Consider the following 19,236-nt stretch of genomic DNA (forward strand, 5'->3'; position numbering starts at 1 on the left):
AATTTTGCCACAACAAAACACCCACATCTTCTCACTCGATCTTCCTGTCCTCTTTGTGAGGACATGAAAGTCTTGCCTTTTAGCAGTCTGGCATGCATGGCTGAGTTTATGTTACACTGCCTTTCACGTGATCATCGCATTCTCCAAATTTTGGGTGACAGTCATTACTGGTTGGTGACACTTCTAGACCCACGCTACAAAGAAAACTTTATATCTCTTATTGTAGAGGCAGACAGTTGTATGAAAATGGTGCAGTACCAGAGGGCCCTTATTGTGGAATTATTTAAAAATTCCCTTCTGAAAACGGTGGCCACAGAGGTCACAGTTCATCGGAAAACCAAGGAGTACAGGTGAGAGAGACACAAGTCCAATCCAGCAGAGGCAGGGAAACACTGGCAAAGTTCTGAGAGAGTTTTCTCAGACCCTCCCATCGCACTGGCCCTGAGGTGCAGGGTACTCTCACAAGGAGTGGAAACTTTTGGGAGATGCTGAGGGAGTACCTTGCTGACCGTACCAATGTCCTCTGTAATTCGAGAGGAAGAAAAAAGTTGTCGGATCACACAGCTGTATAATCAAAAACAATTCTTCTTTATTTCACACCATCATAAAAATGTGTAGATATATCCACAAAAACAGTCACCTTCTGACGAGTTTCTGGCTATCAGCCCTCTGTCATAGAATGACTATTTGTGGATATATCTACACATTTTTATGATGGTGTGAAATAAAGAAGAATTGTTTTTGATTATTCAGCTGTGTGATCCGACAACTTTTTTCTTCCTCTCATTGTGATCCGACGATCAGACAGAATTCTTTGGATCGCTGCTGGCAAATTGAAGGCTACCAGGCACATTGACATGGTGAGACATTCCGTTTTTCCCTGTATTTTTTCTGTCCTCCGTAACTCCTCTGTGTCTTATAATTATTGGTATCCAAGTTGGTCACATGGCATGAACTGGCTCTCTATGCCTTGGAGGTCCTGGCCTGCCTTGCCGCTAGCGTTTTGTCAGAGCTGGTTTTTAGTGCCACTGGTGGAATTATAACTGATAAGCGCATCTGCCTGTCAACTGAAAATGCTGACAGGCTGACTCTTATAAAAATGAACACAGGCTGGATTGGGGGAGACTTCTCTACACCACCGAATGATAGCAGCGTAATATAAAGTTCAATCCAGTGTTTTTTTGGGAGGTCTATTCCCATGCACCTCTTCACACCCACACATGGGTATATGCTTCCTGATTTGGCCTATTTGCTGTTGTTCTCCTCCTTCTCCTCATCCTCATCATCCACCACCACTATATCACCAGGCTGACCATGGTCCGTGATGCAACACCAACATGATTGTTGTAAAGGGTGTTTATGATGCCCGTAAAAAAATTTTTTTAGACAGTATGTTGCTGTATACCCCCAGGGAGAAATGTTTGTCAGCCCATACCCTTACTGTATATGAGATCAGCTCCTTTGTAATGGGAAGAGATTTTTAGGAGGCCCTCCTCCACGTCTCTTCATCCACCACGACTAGATCACTAGGGTGACCGAGGTCAGTGATACAACACCCATGTTAATGTTTTAAAGGGTGTTTATGATGTCCATAAAAAAAATTAGACAGTATGTTGCTGTGTACCCCCCAGAGGGAAATGTTTGACAGCCCATACACTTACTGTGTGGGCATTACAAGTATAGGAGACCTGCTACTTTGTAATGGAAAGAGATTTTTAGGAAGACATCCTTTACTTCTCTTCCAAGGGGTATTGGAGTGCATCCAAATTTGTGGTAGGCCTTGCATTCACTGCATAGGCAAACAGTATGGGAGACCCACTTCTTAATAATGTGAACTTTGTTGGTTGGTCAGCTTCAACAATGCAATTCTCCACAGCCAGTTCTTCAGCCTCAACACTGAAATTCTCCACTGCTGGTCCTTCAGCCTCAACACTGCAATGCTCCACTGCCGGGTCTTCAGGTTCAACACTGCAATTGTCCACTACAAGTTCTTTAGGCTCACCACTGCAATTCTCCACTGCTGGTACTTCAGGCTCACCACTGCAATGCTCCACTGCAGGGTGTTCAGCCTCAACACTGCAATAATCCACTGTTGGTTCTTTAGTCTGAAAAACACTGCAATGCTCCACTGCCGGGTCTTCAGGCTCACCACTGCAATTCACCACTGCTGGTTTTTCAGGTGCAACAATACAATGCTCCACTGCTGGGTCTTCAACCTCAACACTGCAATTCTCCCCTGCTGGTCCATCAGGCTTAACACTGCAATGCACCACTGGCGGGTGTAAAGCCTCAACACTGCATTGCTCCACTTCCGGGTCTTCAGCCTCAACATTGCAATTCTCCACTGCAGTTTCTTTAGCCTCAACACTGCAATTCTCTACTGCTGGTTCTTCAGGCTCAATACTGCAATGCTCCACTGGCAGATCTTCAGGCTCAACACTGCAATGCTCCACTGCCGGGTCTTCAGGCTCAACACTGCAACTGACCACTACAGGTTCTTCTGGCTCACCACTGCAATTCACCAATGCAGGTTCTTCAGCCTCAACACTGCAACTTTCCACTGCTGCTTCTTCAGGCTCAATACTGCAATGCCGGGTTTTCAGCCTCAACAGTGCAATTCTACACTGCAGTTTCTTCAGCCTCAACACTGCAATTCTCCACTGCTGGTTTGTCAGGCTCAGCACTGCAATGCTCCACTGCCAGGTGTTCAGCCTCAACACTACAATGCTCCACTGCTGGGTCTTCAGCCTCAACACTGAAATTATCCACTGCAGTTTCTTCAGCCTCAACACTGCAATTCTCCACTGCTGGTTCTTCAGGCTCAACACTGTAATACTCCACTGCTAGATGTTCAGCCTCAACATTGAAATTCTCCACTGCAGTTTCTTCAGCCTCAACACTGTAATTCTCCACTGCTGGTTCTTCAGGCTCAACACTGCAATGTTCCACTGCCGGGTCTTCAACCTCAAAAGTGCAATGCTCCACTGCAGGTTTTCCAGCCTCAACACTGACATTCTCCACTTCCAGGTCTTCATGCTCAACACTGCAATTCTCCACTGCTTGTTCTTCAGGCTCAACACTGCAATGCTCCACTGCCAGGTCTTCAGCCTCAACATTGCAATTCTCCACTGCAGGTTTTCCAGCCTCAATACTGACATTATCCCCTGCTGGGTCTTCATTCTCAACACTGCAATTCTCCAATGCAGGTTCTTCAGGTTCAACACTGAAGTGCTCCACAGCCGGGTCTTCAGCCTCAACATTGCAATTCTCCAATGCAGGTTCCTCAGGTTCAACACTGAAGTGCTCCACAGCCGGGTCTTCAGCCTCAACATTGCAATTCTCCAATGCAGGTTCTTCAGGCTCAACAATTCACTACATAGCCAAACAGTATGGGAGTACCAAATTACTAATAACACAGGTCCACGACTAAAAAGCTGTTTGATTATTTTCATCTAATTTCCATGTATTTTGGTGTGCTGAAAACGAAAAAAATATTGAAAAAAATCCTGGACATCAGGATTTGCCACAAAATGCAAAATTCTCTTCAAATTTAGTAAATTTTTCTCAATTTTTGCTTTTTTTTATCTTAGGGTTTTGAAAGTCAAAATTATTATTAATTAATTCACATCAATGCATTGAAGATATACAATGCCAAAAAAATATAACTTTCAAAGAAAAGAACTTGCAGAGTGAGCTAATGAAACCAGCATCAACATGTTGCAAGCTGAACGAGTGGGCTCTGACATGCCCGGGCTTGTTTCAATTGTTATATCTTGGTTCTCACCTGTTCACACTTTTTAATCTCAGTTCGTGTTAGCTCGTCATTTTCAACCATGTTTTCCAAAATTAGCATTATGGCTCAGCGGAAGTGTATTAATTCGCCTGACAGTTTCTGTTACATTTGTGGTGAATATACAGTGTTGAAGCAACAGCTGAATATTACAGATTTTGTGAAAAAAATATTCTTTGAATATTTCGGACTAAAGCTTGGAGATCAAGATAAAGCTTGGGCGCCTCATAAAGTGTGCAAATGGTGTGTTGAAGACCTCCGAAATTGGTTCAAAGGTAAGAAAAATGCTTTCCGTTATGGGATTCCTATGGTATGGCGAGAGCAAAAGAACCATAGTGACGATTGTTACTATTGTTCATGCGATGTGAAAGGGTATAATTCAAAATGGAAGCATTCCATTTCATACCCCAATATTCACTCAGCAATTCGTCCCATCCCCCATGGCACAGATATACGAGTACCCAAGGCCCCTGCTACCTTGGAAGAGATAACTAGCTCCAATGAAGGTGGAGTCATACCTGAACCAGATGATGAATCAAGTTCTGACTTTGAAGATGATACAAGACCAAAATTGTTTTCCCAGAAGGAGATGAATGATTTGGTAAGAGACTTGAATCTTCCCAAAGATGCCGCTGAGTTACTTGGATCAAGGCTCAAAAGCAAGAATTTATTGTTGCCAGGAGTGTCTTTTTCACGGTTCAGACATCGTGAAGACTAGTTCGTTCCTTACTTTGCCCAGGAAGATAAGTTGGTTTATTGCATCGATGTCGAAGGTTTGATGGGTCAATTCAAAATCCAATATGATTCAGCGCAATGGCGTCTTTTTATAGATTCTTCAAAAAGAAGTCTCAAAGCAGTTTTACTCCACAACGGCGGTTTTTATGCTTCCATCCCTGTAGGTCATTCCGTACAACTCAAGGAATCCTACGAGAACTTGGAATTGGTTCTTCATAAACTTAAATATGAAGACCACGGTTGGCAAGTGTGCGGGGATTTGAAAGTCTTGTGCATGCTGCTCGGGCAACAAGCTGGGTATACCAAATACCCTTGTTTTCGGTGTCTATGGGACAGTCGACACCGACAAAATCACTGGACCAAGAAGAATTGACAGCTGAGGGTGCTCACAGTTGGTGAAAAAAATATCCTCCGAGAAACTTTGGCTCCTCCCCATAAAGTTCTTCTACCACCTCTCCACATCAAATTGGGATTGATGAAGCAATTTGTAAAATCACTTCCAAAAGATGGAGAATGCTTCAAATACTTGGTCACCAAGTTTCCAGGCCTCTTGGAGGCAAAATTGAAGGAAGGTGTGTTCGTTGGACCAGACATTAGAAGGCTTATAGCTGATCAAGAGTTTATCAATACCATGACGCATCCTCAAAAAGAAGGGTGGATTGCATTTAAAGAGGTCGTAGAGAAATTTTTAGGCAATAACAAAGACCCTGACAACAAAAAAATCGTCGGACGAATGCAGAAAGCATTTCAAGCTTTAGGTTGCCTGATGAGTTTGAAAGTGCATTTCCTCCATTCCCACCTTGACAACTTTCCTGAAAATTTGGGAGCTGTGAGTGAAGAGCAAGGTGAATGATTCCACCAGGACATTAAAGAGATGGAAAGAAGATACCAGGGAAGATGGAGCATTACAATGATGGCAGACTACTGTTGGACACTTCAGAGAGACATTACAGATGCTACTCACAAGCGTAAATGTACTAAGAGATGCCTCACAGGGAAGTAGAATCGATTTTAGTGTGTGTTAGTGAGCTCATTGCAGTTAAAAAAATGATTTTCATGAAACATTTGTAATAAAAAAATAATTTTATGAGTCTATTTTCATTTATTTTGAGGTATTGTCTTATTTAACATAGTTACTTAAATTGTCAGAAAACGTGATGTCCTATGACAAAACTGAGGTCATTTTCGGATTCAGCGCACTCAAAAACATAAAGATTATGTGGAATAACCAAAACAGCTCTTGAGAAAATTTTTTTTGCAGACCTGTGTAATGGGAACAATGCTTTCAGGTGGTCATCCAGTATGTTGGTTGAAAGGGTTATTGGGGTGCGCTTATCTTTGTCCTTGCAATCAATGCACAGGCAAACAGTATGGGAGTACCAAATGAATAATAATGGGAACTTTGGTTTCATGTGGCCATCCAGGGCATCTGTTCAAAGGGTTATTGGGGTGCGTCCAAATTTGGAGCAGGCCTTCCATTTATTTCATGGGCAAACACTATAGGAGTACTAAATCAATAATAATGAGAACTTTATTTTCATGTGGCCATCTAGGATGTCTGTTCAGAGTTATTGGGGTGCATCCAAATTTGGGCAGCCCTGCCACTCACTGCATAGGCAATAATAAGAGACTCTCTGTTTAATAATGGGAACAACAAAGCATAGCCGGCTGATGGCTTTCTAAGAATAGTGAGGACCGACTGCTGGCCCGTTAAGAAAAGTGAAGGCCACCTGATGGCCCTATAAAAATAAGCTTTGTGGCTTTCGGAGTCCCTCCATCATAAATTAAACAGGATGTGTCAGATGATGTGTCACACATCACATGGCCAGATAAGATTGTAAAATTTTAAAATGACTTTTCCCAGTGAATACATTTGTCTTGGTTGAAAGCAATGCTAAAGTTGAAAATCGGGTTCAAAAACGCTAAGTGTGAACATATCCCAAGTGGTGGAGGATCATTTTTGGTTTGGGTTATTTATTTTGCCTTACATACAAATCATTACCCTGGAATGGATGTTCCTTAACCTATTTCCCAAGGAAAATCCATTTTGGCTTTGTTTTTGTATGTTTTATTGTGCGCCTGTAAAAGTGGCGTAAGACTGTGACAACATTGATCACAGCAGTGACCTGGGAGTCAGAAATGCTTCCAGAAGTCTTCCCTATGATGTTCCCATGCCATCTGAGCACCGTTCCCTTCGATTTCTGACGTTTTTAGACCCTAAAAAGACCCCTGGGGGTATGCGCCAAAAATGCTCGGGTTTCCCTTAGACTTAAACTGAGCTCGTTGCTCGGGTCGAGCACCTGAGCATTTCAATATGCTCGACCCGAGCCGCGAGCGTCTAAGCATTTTAGTGCTCGCCCATCACTAATCCTCATACCACTCTAATGAAGTCTTTTTATGACAGTTTGAGCAAACACATGGATGTTAGTGGCCAGCTAGAGGTCATTTTGCAGGGTTCTGACCCTGCTCTTCCTGTTCCTCCTTGTAAAAGGAGGAGGTAGTGGTATTACTGCTAGGTTGTTGCCCACCTATAGCTCCCTCCATGTCTTCTGGTGTACTGGCCTGCCTCCTGGTATCTGTTCTATGTTCTGGACACTGTGCTGAGAGACACAGCTGCCATTGTTGCTACAGCTCCCATGGATGTGCCATCCTAGATGAGCTGCACTACCTGAGCAATTTCTGTGGGTTGTAGACACCGTCTCATGCTACTGTTGTGTACCTCTAGTGTTGAGAGCAATGTCAGAATGCAAAAGTGACCAAAAAACAGCCAAAAAGAGACATAGAACAGCGAAATTGTCAGTGATTACCCCCTGCAGAACCACTCCTTTATAAGGGTTGTCTTGCTAATTGCCTATCTTTTCTACCTGTTATCTGTTTCATTTGCACAACAGCAGGAGAAATTGATTCACCATTGGTGTTACTTCATAACTGGACAACTTGCCTTGCAGTTACATTGTGTTGTTTAAGTTTTCCCTTTATTTTTTTTAGAAGTGTATATAATATACGGTATATATTATCGGTTATTATCTGTGTTTCATTTAGAAACTAATGATTCTCTCTAGCTGCAAAGCAATATGGGGATGCTTGGGTGACCTAAGTTTGAGTGAGCCTTTGGCTGACGCAATCTTATGCACTGAGGAAATTGGTGATGGGCATTTTCTTCACTATTTACGAAAATTCAGATTCACTATTGGAGCAGATTTAATTCGCGAGAATAATGAAATAGTAAAATAACGCTATTGATACAAAATGTTACATACTTGGTCCTCAGGACATCCATTGATGTTTTCTAGAGAGGAGTGAATCGAATATTTGCTGAGTTTAATGCAATTCACAGGTCCTGGTATGTTTATATTTATACCAGGACCTGTGACTTTTATTAAACGCAACTAATACATATTATCGTTTCACCCCTCTTTAGCAAACAGCAGTGGATGCCATGAAGACCATGTACCCTATGTAATACTTTGTATCAATAGCTTTATTTTCAGCCTTCATCTTCAGTATCACTTTTAGGGATTAAAGTTAAAATAGTTTACTATTTTAATTTAATGCAAGATATAAAAATGTCATATTTGGTTCAGTTCCAATTAATGCATTTCAATCTTACCTGTTGTGATTGATGAAGGTGGTGTACCGAGAGCATCTGAAAAGCAAAATACAGTACATTGAATATTAGCATAGAAGTGGTATATTTTCTGAATGAATTCTGAACCATTTGTCTATATAATTTGTTGTTTTCATTCATACAGACATGATGTTCATGGCTGCCATTGAAGATTAAAGAAGCTGTGAAGGATAGAAGATTCTTAGCTGGTATGCTTTTTATCCTGTTCATGTTATAACTCGAATAGGTGAAATTATATCTTCGAATAGCTCATAGATGATTCCATTCTTTCACACCTCCTACCTCACCAGAAGTTTAAGAAAAGTTTGCAACTGGAATGTAGTTCCCTCTCAATTTAGTATGGCTAAGCTATTGAACATTGTTGCACAGCCATAAAAAAGAGACTGTCACCCTCAAAATGCCTTTTAAACTAGCCATATTGTGTTGTAGTAGACATAACCCTTAAAAAAAATAATTCTAGCACGTACAAAGTTGGCAGGCACTTTCTTCTACCTGGTACATTTTAGCTAATGCTGCTCGCTATGCTGTTATACCTGGTGTCATGAGTGTCTCCAAAGAAGAGGAGAGGGCAGGGTACGTGTGTATCCTGACTTCATTGCATCACTCAATAAGTAGAGATGGGCAGACACCTGGATGTTCGGGTTCGGCCGAACAGTTACAAAACGTTCGGGTTCGGGTACCAGAACAGTACCCGGACCCGAACAAGATCCCCATTCACTTGAATAGGGGGCCCGAACATCCAGTGTTTGCCATGCTGTCATGCACATGACAGCGTGACAAACACCCGATATTCGAGAGGCCGAAAATGAACAGTAACACGGTCTTCCTGGTGAAGTATGTGTTCGGTTTCCATGCCCGAACAGTAGGTGTTTGGTATGTACTCCGAACTTTACTCTTTGGGTTTGCCCATCTCTATCAATAAGTGATTATCACCACTGCCACCAATGATGATATTTTAGCAACAAATATAAAAAACCCACCTTATCTACATGTACTGAACTCTGAATAGTTTGTAGGTGCTGTTAGGAGAGACCCTGAATGCCAGAACAACAGAAACCCCTCACAAGTGACCTCATTTTGGTAATTACACCCCTATGGAAATTCATCTGCGGTGAAGTGGCAATTCTGACTCCATGGGTGTTTTTTGGAAATAAGCACACTTTGGTTGTTGCAGAGTGAAAATTGCAAATCTGCCATCTTAGTACTAAATGCATTGTGCCCAGCTCATGCTTCTGGAGACCCGCACCCTGTAACTTATGTGTGCTCTCCCCGCTAACAAGTGTGAGACAACGACGGATGGAGGCACCATTTGTACAGGTTTTTAAGGTGCAAACCCCTGTGGTTAGGTTGGGCAAGCTTACTAGTTTGGATTGTTTTTATGGCATTTCTTGAAATGAGATATAATCTCCCCGCTCCCTGTAATATCTCTGTATTGTTTTTCTTTGGCAACCTGATATGTAGTGGACTGCTTTAATTTTTATTTAATTTTTTCAAGCAGTCATAGATTAGCTTTATCAGTATCCTTTTTCTTTATTTCTTTGCTGTCCTTTATTGTGTAACAAAGATACTCTGATTATAGTAGATATATTTTATGTGGTTCTGATTATAGTAGATATGTTTTATATGGTTCAATCTTTTCAATTTCTCTATATTTTACAATATAGCTGCCTAAAACTCATTTTGGGATGCTCTTATAGATTGATCCAATTGAATAAGTGAATTATTTTACGCTCATTCAAGGTACTGGGAGATAATCGGAATACCATATTAATATGATCAGAGAGATACTCCCCTGTAAACACACCCCCTAAATCTTTAATAATAAATTATACCCACCCATGAACAATCCGCTGATTGGAAAGTGAACCTGTTGTTGAGCTTGCAATCCATGGGATGACGTCAGTGGCACTGAAGGACATTCAGGAAGTGTCGTATGTGTGGTGCCCGTGCCTATAGCACCACAAAATGCCTGCTTGTGTAATATAATTTATCTGTATTGCCAGTTATGGTGAGGGCTAAGTTCTCTGCTGTTATAATTTCATCCATACATTGTTACCCCATCCAGTACTGGCAGATTGCACACCTTTGACTGAACCAGTAAGTGTGCACAATCCCTCAGAGGAGAAGAGGAGTTTTGAGTAGTTGTAGTTTGGAGGCAGAAGAAGTAGGAAGATGGAGGTTCTGCATGCAGAGAATAGAAGTGTGATCTCTGCAAGGACAGCTGAATAAGGCAGGGTACTAGTCTCTGAAGCACAGAGGCTTCCAGAGTCTGTGCTAAGCGGAGAGTCTGCTCAGTTTTTATATAACTAGCAGAAGAGTGCTTTTTGCCCAAGAGTTCAGCAACTGCATGGAATCAGGGACACTGTTGTGAGAAGAAGTAAGTGTTCTGACAGGATTCACGTTGCCTGCTCACTAGTCTAGAAGGGATCATGGATCCAATAACTGTTTACATTGGACCTCTGATATCCAAAGAATCGTTTACCAGAAGCATAATTGGCAGCTTGATGGCTACACAGCAGAGAAACTGAACCCTCACCAGACAGGTTTGACCAACACCATATATATGTGAATTGTATGGGAGTTTTTGGAACTGAAGCAAAAAGAACAAACTGATCATTTCCCTGTCTAATGCTGATTATCTTCTGCTGCACCATTCCTGCTTCAACTCACCTAGGAGTCATCCCTAGTTGGAAGGGGTTAATTATCTGGCACTGTCCATCACCAAGGACCCTCATCAGTGCCCGGCCATACCAGGCCGAACATCCCAACTGACGTCATGAACCTTTTTATTATTTTATTATTAACCCCCACAAGTGGCGAAGACTGGCGCGTGCCCCCCCGTCGGACCATACCAGCACTTGGAACCTCCGTGCACCAGTACTGAGACTGCAGTGAACCTGCCAGGGCTGCACACATGCGGGGGCGGAGACCAGTATGAGTGGACCAAATCCTGAATATGATGCACCGGGATACCTGGAAGTGACAGGATGTCCTTACCCGGTGCGCTCTTATTTTAAATAGATAGTAAGGAGAAGTGAGAGGCAGGAAGCTTTGCAAACTGTGTTTGGGGTGTAGCTGTGCTTGTATTGCTACAAGGTCACCATCTCTTTTTAAAGATACTCCCCTGATGAATCCATATAAAAAGAGGACATGCGTTGGGAGAACTGGAGATATTTTGTGGTCTCAAACCTTACAATAAGGATGGGAAAAAAATCGTTTTTACCGCACCCTAATATGGAGACTGTCTGCTATACAATAATTTTGTGAATGGGAGAGACTTTTCCTATAAATGCATTTTAACTCTTGCATCAGCCATCAACTCGGTCGCCCCTGTCAGGCATAACAGAGTACGAAGAATCAATAGACAACCCTGGCACAATAACATCACTAAAAAGCTTCGGCAAGCATCCAGGATTGCAGAACGGTGCTGGAAGAAAACGCATTCGCAAGACGACTTCACTGCACTCAAACAAGCAACACTTGCATTCAAATCTGCCCTCACCTTTGCTAAACAGGCCTATTTTACATCCCTTGTATCTTCCTTATTCCACAACCCCAAACAGTTGTTCAATACTTTTAACTCCCTCCTCCACCCACCACTGCCCCCTCCGACTTCCCTAATCTCTGCAGAGGACTTTGCCGCACACTTCAAAAACAAGATAGACCAAACACAGCAAGTCTTTAATGCTCAACCACCACAACCCCTTTGCATACCAGACCAATGCCCAAACCCCATAACCTCCTTATCTAACATCACTGAAGGGGAGCTTGCTAATCTTCTCTCCAAATCACACCTCACCACTTGTGCACTTGACCCGATCCAATCCCATCTTCTCCCCAACATCACCACCACTCTTATCCCATCCCTAACCCACCTCTTCAACCTATCACTAACTTCTGGTACCTTCCCTTCTGCTTTCAAAAATGCCACAATCACGTCTATCCTTAAAAAGCCAACCCTCGATCCAACAGCCATGTCCAGCTATCGCCCAATTTCGCTGCTCCCATTCGCTTCTAAACTCCTGGAACAGCATGTCCACTCTGAATTTTCCTCTCACCTGACATCTAACTTGTTCTTTGACAATCTACAATCTGGCCTCTGTGCCCATCATTCCACTGAGACAGCCCTGACCAAAATTACCAACGACCTACTTACTGTCAATGCTAACGGACAATACTCTATACTCCTTCTAGACCTGTCCTCTGCTTTCAACACAGTTGACCACTGCCTCCTACTACAGATCTTCTCCTCCTTTGGCATCAAAGACCTCGCCCTATCCTGGATCTCCTCATACCTTTCCAACTGCACATTCAGCATCTCCCACTCCCACACTACCTCCTCATCCCACCCTCTCTCTGTTGGAGTCCCCCAAGGCTCTGTTCTAGGACCCCTACTCGTCTCAATCTATACAATTGGCCTGGGGCAACTCATAAAGTCCCATGGATTCCATTACCACCTTTATGCCGATGATACTCAGATCTACCTCTCTGGCCCAGACGTCACCTCTCTGCTCTCCAGAATCCCAGAGTGTCTATCAGCCATATCCTCCTTCTCCTCTCGCTTCCTCAAACTCAATGTGGACAAATCTGAACTGATCATGTTTCCCCCATCTCACAGATCTTCCTTACCAGACCTTTCTATAACAATTGACACCATCACGCTTTCCCCCATACCGGAGGTCCGCTGCCTCGGAGTAACCATTGACTCTGCGATGTCCTTCAAACTGCACATCCAAGCTCTCTCCACCTACTGTCGCCTCCAGCTCAAAAATATATCCAGAATCCGTCCCTTCCTAAACCCTCAATCTACTAAACTACTTGTGCATGCCCTCATCATCTCCCACCTCGACTACTGCAACATCCTTTTCTGGGGCCTCCCTGCTAACACCCTTGCACCTCTCCAGTCCATCCTCAACTCTGCCACCTGACTAGTTCATCTCTCTCCTCGCTACTCCTCCGCTTCTCCCCTCTGCAAATCTCTTCACTGACTCCCATTCCCTCAGCGTTTCCAATTCAAATTACTAATACTGACCTACAAGGCCATCTACAACCTGTCTCCTCCATACATCTCTGAACTAATCTCCAGATATCTTCCCTCACGTAATCTCCGGTCCTCCCAAGACCTCCTTCTCTCCTCCACACTTATTCGCTCCTCACCCAACCTCCTCCAAAACTTCTCCCGAATAGCCCCCATCCTCTGGAATTCCCTGCCCCAACACGTCCGGCTATCATCCACACTGGGATCCTTCAGACAGAACCTGAAAACCCATCTCTTCAGGAAAGCCTACAACCTGCAATGATCCTTGCTGCCTCCTCACCACTACTGAAGCTACCGCCTCATAATCACTGGAGCTCCTGCAACCCCCCAACCTATTGTCTCCTTCCCCACCATCCTGTAGCATGTAAGCCCGAAAGGGCAGGGTCCCCTCTGCCCTCTATATCAGTCTGTGATTGTTAGTTTGTTTACTGGAAGTGATATCTGTAATTCGTATGTAACACCTTCTCATGTACAGCACCATGGAATCAATGGTGCTTTATAAATAAATAATAATAATAAAATCGCATGCAAGGATTACTGATGCTCACTAGCATAGCTGCCAAGGGGACATCACTCCCCCTCTGTGTCTCACGTCATTGACACAGACACTGACAGCAGGCGCTATGTCATTACTACATGGCACCCGCTGTACTGATGTGTGCAGGCTCTCAGAATACTCACTGCAGAGACCGGAGCAGCAAGGAAATGAGAAGGAGAGGTGTGTATTGTATTTTTTCAAGCATTATACTGTATAGAGGCCTATAACAAGTGCATTAAATTACATAGAGGGCTATGGGGAGTGCATTATACTATATAGAGGCCTATGAGGAGTACATTATACCATATGGAGGCATATGGGGAATGCACTATACTATATAGACATCTATGGGAAGTGAATTCTCATATATAAAGGCCTATGGGGAGTGCATTATACTATATGGAGGCCTATGGGGAGTGCATTATACTATACAGAGACCTATGGGGAGTGTATTATACTATATGGAGGCCTATGGGGAGGGCATTATACTGTATGAAGGCCTATGGGGATTGCATTATACTAAATTGAGGCCTACGGGGAGTGCATTATACTCTATGGAGGCCTGTGAGGAATGTATTATACTGCATAGAGGTCTATGGGGAGTGCATTAGGAGATGTAACAGGAGATGCAACAGGAGATGTGCCAGAAGACTGGAGAAGAGCAAATGTTGTTCCTATCTTCAAAAAGGGGAAGAAGGTGGACCCAGGCAACTATAGGCCGGTGAGTCTGACTTCTATACCAGGAAAGATCTTTGAACAAATTATTAAACAACATGTATGTCAATACCTGGATAAGAATGAAGTGATTAAACAGAGTCAGCATGGGTTTGTAACTAATAAGTCATGTCAGACTAATTTAATTTCCTTCTATGACGGTATTACTGATTGGGTGGATCAAGGAAATGCTGTAGATATAGTATATCTTGACTTCAGCAAAGCATTTGACAAAGTCTCTCATACAATCCTTATTGAAAAAATGACTAAGTATGGAATGGACAAGGCAACTGTTAGGTGGATTCATAACTGGATTAGTGATCGGACCCAAAGAGTGGTCGTAAATGGCTGCACATCCAGTTGGAAGAATGTCTCAAGTGGGGTACCACAGGGCTCTGTCCTGGGCCCTGTATTGTTCAACATCTTTATCAACGATTTAGATGAAGGAATTGAGGGTAAACTGATTAAATTTGCTGATGACACAAAGCTAGGAGGGATAGCTAATACTAGAGAAGAGAGAGAGAGGATTCAAAAAGATTTAAATAAACTGGAGAAGTGGGCAGCAACTAACACAATGGTTTTTAACAGGGAGAAATGCAAAGTACTACATCTGGGCAATAAAAATGAAAAAAGCATATATAGAATGGGAGGAATAGGGCTAAGTGACAGCACATGTGAAAAAGACTTGGGTATACTAATAGATCACAGACTGAATATGAGTCAACAGTGTGATGCAGCAGCAAAAAAGGCAAATGCAATTCTAGGATGTATTAACAGAAGCATACAGTCTAGATCACGTGAAGTAATTATTTCCCTCTACTCCTCTTTGGTCAGACCTCATCTGGAATATTGTGTCCAATTTTGGGCACCACATTTTAAAAAAGACATCAACAAACTGGAGCAAGTTCAGAAAAGAGCGACCAGAATGGTGACCGGTCTGCAAACCCTGTCTTATGAGGAAAGGTTGCAGGATTTGGGAATGTTTAGTTTGCAAAAGAGAAGACTGAGAGGAGACTTAATAGCTGTCTACAAATATCTAAAGGGCTGTCACATTGTAGAAGGATCAACTTTATTCTCATTTGCACAAGGAAAGACTAGAAGCAATGGGATGAAGCTGAATGGGAGGAGACACAGATTAGATATTAGAAAAAACTTTTTGACAGTTAGAGTGATCAATGAGTGGAACAGGCTGCCACGAGAAGTGGTGAGTTCTCCTTCCATGGAAGTCTTCAAACAGAGGCTGGACAGACATCTGACTGGGATGATTTAGCGAATCCTGCTTTGAGCAGGGGGTTGGACCAGATGGCCCAGGAGGTCCCTTCCAACTCTACGATTCTATGATTCTATGATTCTATGATTATCATATATAGAAGCCTATTGGGAAGTGCATTACAGTATATTGAGGCCTATGGGGATTGCATTATACTAATTGGAAGCCTATGGTGAGTGCATTATACTGTATGGAGGCCTATGTGTAGTGCATTATACTAAATGAATGACTATGGGATATGGGATGCATTATACTGTATGGAGGCCTATGGGGAGTGCATTATATTGTAGAGGCCTATGGGAAGTGCATTATACTATATGGAGGCCCATGGGGAGTGCATTATATTATATGAACGACTATAGCGAGTTTGCTATACTATATGAAGGACTATGGAATGCATTATGCTATATGGAGGCCTATGGGAAGTGCATTATACTATATTGTGTGCTATGATGAGTGCATTATGCTATATGGAGGCTATTTAGGGGGCCATCATACAGTGAGGGAGCCATCATACTGTGTGGGAGCTAATGTGGGGTCTTTGTACAGTGTGTAGGCAATTATTGAGTGTTGGGGCCCATCACACAGTTTTGGGGCTACTAAGGGGTCATTATTCTGTGTGGTGGTACAATACAGTGTGGGGGTCATTATACTGTGTATAGGAGAGCTGTCAGGGGGACTCAGGACATTATTTAATCTTAAGTGGACAGTTGTTGTTATAGGGGCACTCTGGTTATTGTCAAAGAGGCAGACAGGGGGCATTATTACTTTCTAGGGGGCAAAATATGGGTATTGCTTTCTCGGGCAATTGCACAGGGCATTAATATATTCTAGAGGTTTGTTTTACCATCTAGAAGGCACACAGCACCACACAGTAGGTGCAGTAATAGGAACACATATGGTAGCAGCAGCTTAGTACTGGGGTATCAGCAGGATAAGGAGTTTGTGCATGTTGGGAATAGATGAGGGAGGTGCTGGAAATGTGAGGAGTCATATATTTCTTTGTTGTATTCTCTGTAGCAGAGTCCTGGCTGTAAGAAGTACCGTATATACTCGAGTATAAGCCGATCAGAGTATAAGCCGACGCACCTAATTTTGCCTTGGAAAACTGGATAAGATTATTGTCTTGAGCATAAGCTGCGTATGCACTGTCCCCTCATCCTTGTCCTGCTATGTGTGGCTCCTCCATCCTGTCCTGGTATTCGTGGCTCCCCTGTCACTGACCTGCTATGCGTGGTTCCCCCATCCTGTCCTGGTATGCGTGGTTCCCCCATCCTGTCTTGGTATGCATGGCTCCCCATCCCATCGTTGTATGCATGGCTCTCCCAGTCCCGTCGTTGTATGCATGGCTCCCCCCGTCCCATGCTGTATGCATGGCTCCCCCCTCCAGTCCTGGTATGCATGCTTGCTATTGCAAAAAAAATCCTACTCACCCTCCTCCAGTGTGCCCTCTCAGCATCTCACTGGTGCCGGCTTCCAGCAGCTCTTCCTGCCGAGCGTTCATATGGCACCGCTCATTAAGGTAAAGAATATGCACTCCATGCCTATGGGAATGGAGACACGTGCATATTCATTACCTTAATGAGTGGTGCCACGTGATCGCTTAGCACAGGAAGAGCTGCCGGCGCTGGGACCAATGGAGATGCAGTGATGGCACGGAGGAGGGTGAATATGATGTCTTCTGGAAGCTGGGGGTTGCAGCTGTCACTTTGCATGCTATTTAGCAGCGGCATAAGCTTTATCCACAGCCGTCAACTCCTGCCGCTGCTCCGCTGCTCCCCATCCCCTGCCGGCTTTCTGGACAATGACTCATGTATAAGCCGAGGGGGGGGGGTGTCCAGCACAAAAAAGTGCTGAAAAACTCTGCTTATACATGAGTATATATGATAATTGGTTGTCAAGTCTTGCTACTTTATGTATCTTTGATAGAGATGGGCAAACTGGAACAGTAAAGTTCGGCATCTGTACTAAACACCTTCGGGCACAGAGACTGAAAACGGACTTCACCAGCAAGTCCGTTACTGTGCGGGTTCGGCTGCCTGAACACCAGGTGCATGTGCATGGCAGTGCAGCAAACACCACTTCTCATCGGTGAGGAAATCATCCCCGCCGGTAAGAGAACCACGGTTCCCACGCCGTCAAAAGACAGCTGAAGCGCTCAGCTGTGATCAGAGGTATAAAGCTTACCTCCGGTCACTGGTGTCAGCTGATGGGACTACTGATCCCATCATCTGACACCTGCAGCTGCTAATTACAGTGAGAGCAGGAGTGGCAGATGGAGATATTTATTAGCCGCTCCTGCGCTGTAAGTAAATAATTAAAAAAAAAAGACGCGGGTTCCCCTGTATTTTGCTAACCAGCCAGACAAAACTCACAGCTGGAGGCTGCTACCCTCAGTTGTCAGCTTCAGCAAAGCAAGTTATCAAGAATAGAGGGGTGTTATGAATTAGTCACCGGAGGAGGAGAAAACAAAAATACAAGCTAAGTCCAGAAAACCGGAGAGGTTGGTAGCTATCGGATTGCAGACCCCTGATCCTATACACCACAACTAACAGTAGCCATGGGGGGTTCCTACGGTGCCCTAGACCCCTCGTCACAGCCAGAGAACTACATAAGCCTAAAGAAGGAAAGGAAAAATCTAAACTGCCCCAGAGCAGACCCCAAAGTAATAGACAGCCCCCAACATGTATTGTCGGTGAAAAACAGATAAAAACACAAACACAGACAGAAAGACAGGCTGAGCAAACGATGGGGCCCAACTAACTAGATAGGACAGGACAGAAAAGATGCTGGCTGCAATCCGCAAAAAACCCTACCAAAAATGTCCCAACCATCTGATAAGGAAAAAGGCCCTGAAGTCGCTAGTCTTCAAAATCACTATATCAGCACTCAGGTATATTCTGAAAACAGAGCAAAGAGATCAACTGATCAGAGACAAAAATGGAATTCAGCCAGTCCCAACCAGGACTGGCTGAATACAAACACTAAGGAAACCAGACAAAATCTCATGGAATAATAGCAGGGCAAAAGCTTAGCTTTTAGTAGACAGGAACTAAACTGGATGAAAGAGCTAAGAGCAGAAAGGATCACCAGCAGCACTGCAGGGCGTCGGCTGCCTTATATCCACTCAGAAATTCCAGATGTCCAATCACACTCCGCCTGTTCAGATGACAGGTTCTTCCCATCCCAATCAATTTCACTACCTCTCTTCACCAGCAGAGGGAGTTCATCAGACATCAAAGGTGAAGGGGAGAATGAACTCACAACAGAGGGGTTTTTCTCATGCTTCTAGGGGGGATGTCACTGAGGTCACGGCAGTTCAGCCCGGCTGAGAACGGGACCTAAGTTATGAAACATAACCTCTTTGACCTCACCACCGATCTCTACGGCTGCGTTCGCAGCCGCTCAGTCACCTGTGGTTTTCAGCTGGAACAGTCGCATCTTGGCACCATCCAGGTTGAAAACTGTTTATCCCCCAGACATGGATTACAGCATGGGACAGAACGATGGACAGGTATGGTAT

The 19,236-nt window shown here is 43.7% G+C and overlaps 1 protein-coding gene across 14 annotated transcripts in view; it reads right to left on the minus strand.

Moving 5' to 3' along the window:
- The window catches only part of LOC141072913 (scavenger receptor cysteine-rich domain-containing protein DMBT1-like), a 490,185-nt gene that overhangs the window by 266,189 nt on the left and 204,760 nt on the right, over window positions 1–19,236 (minus strand). For all 14 annotated transcript variants that reach the window (XM_073560164.1, XM_073560162.1, XM_073560161.1 and 11 more), the window contains one exon: window positions 8,136–8,171. In XM_073560164.1, coding sequence (XP_073416265.1) covers window positions 8,136–8,171 — 36 coding nt within the window. The remainder of the gene's footprint in view (window positions 1–8,135; window positions 8,172–19,236) is intronic.

This window comes from Dendrobates tinctorius, unplaced genomic scaffold, assembly GCF_039654945.1.
Source record: "Dendrobates tinctorius isolate UK_male_01 unplaced genomic scaffold, ASM3965494v1 ptg000293l, whole genome shotgun sequence".
NCBI lineage: Eukaryota > Metazoa > Chordata > Amphibia > Anura > Dendrobatidae > Dendrobates > Dendrobates tinctorius.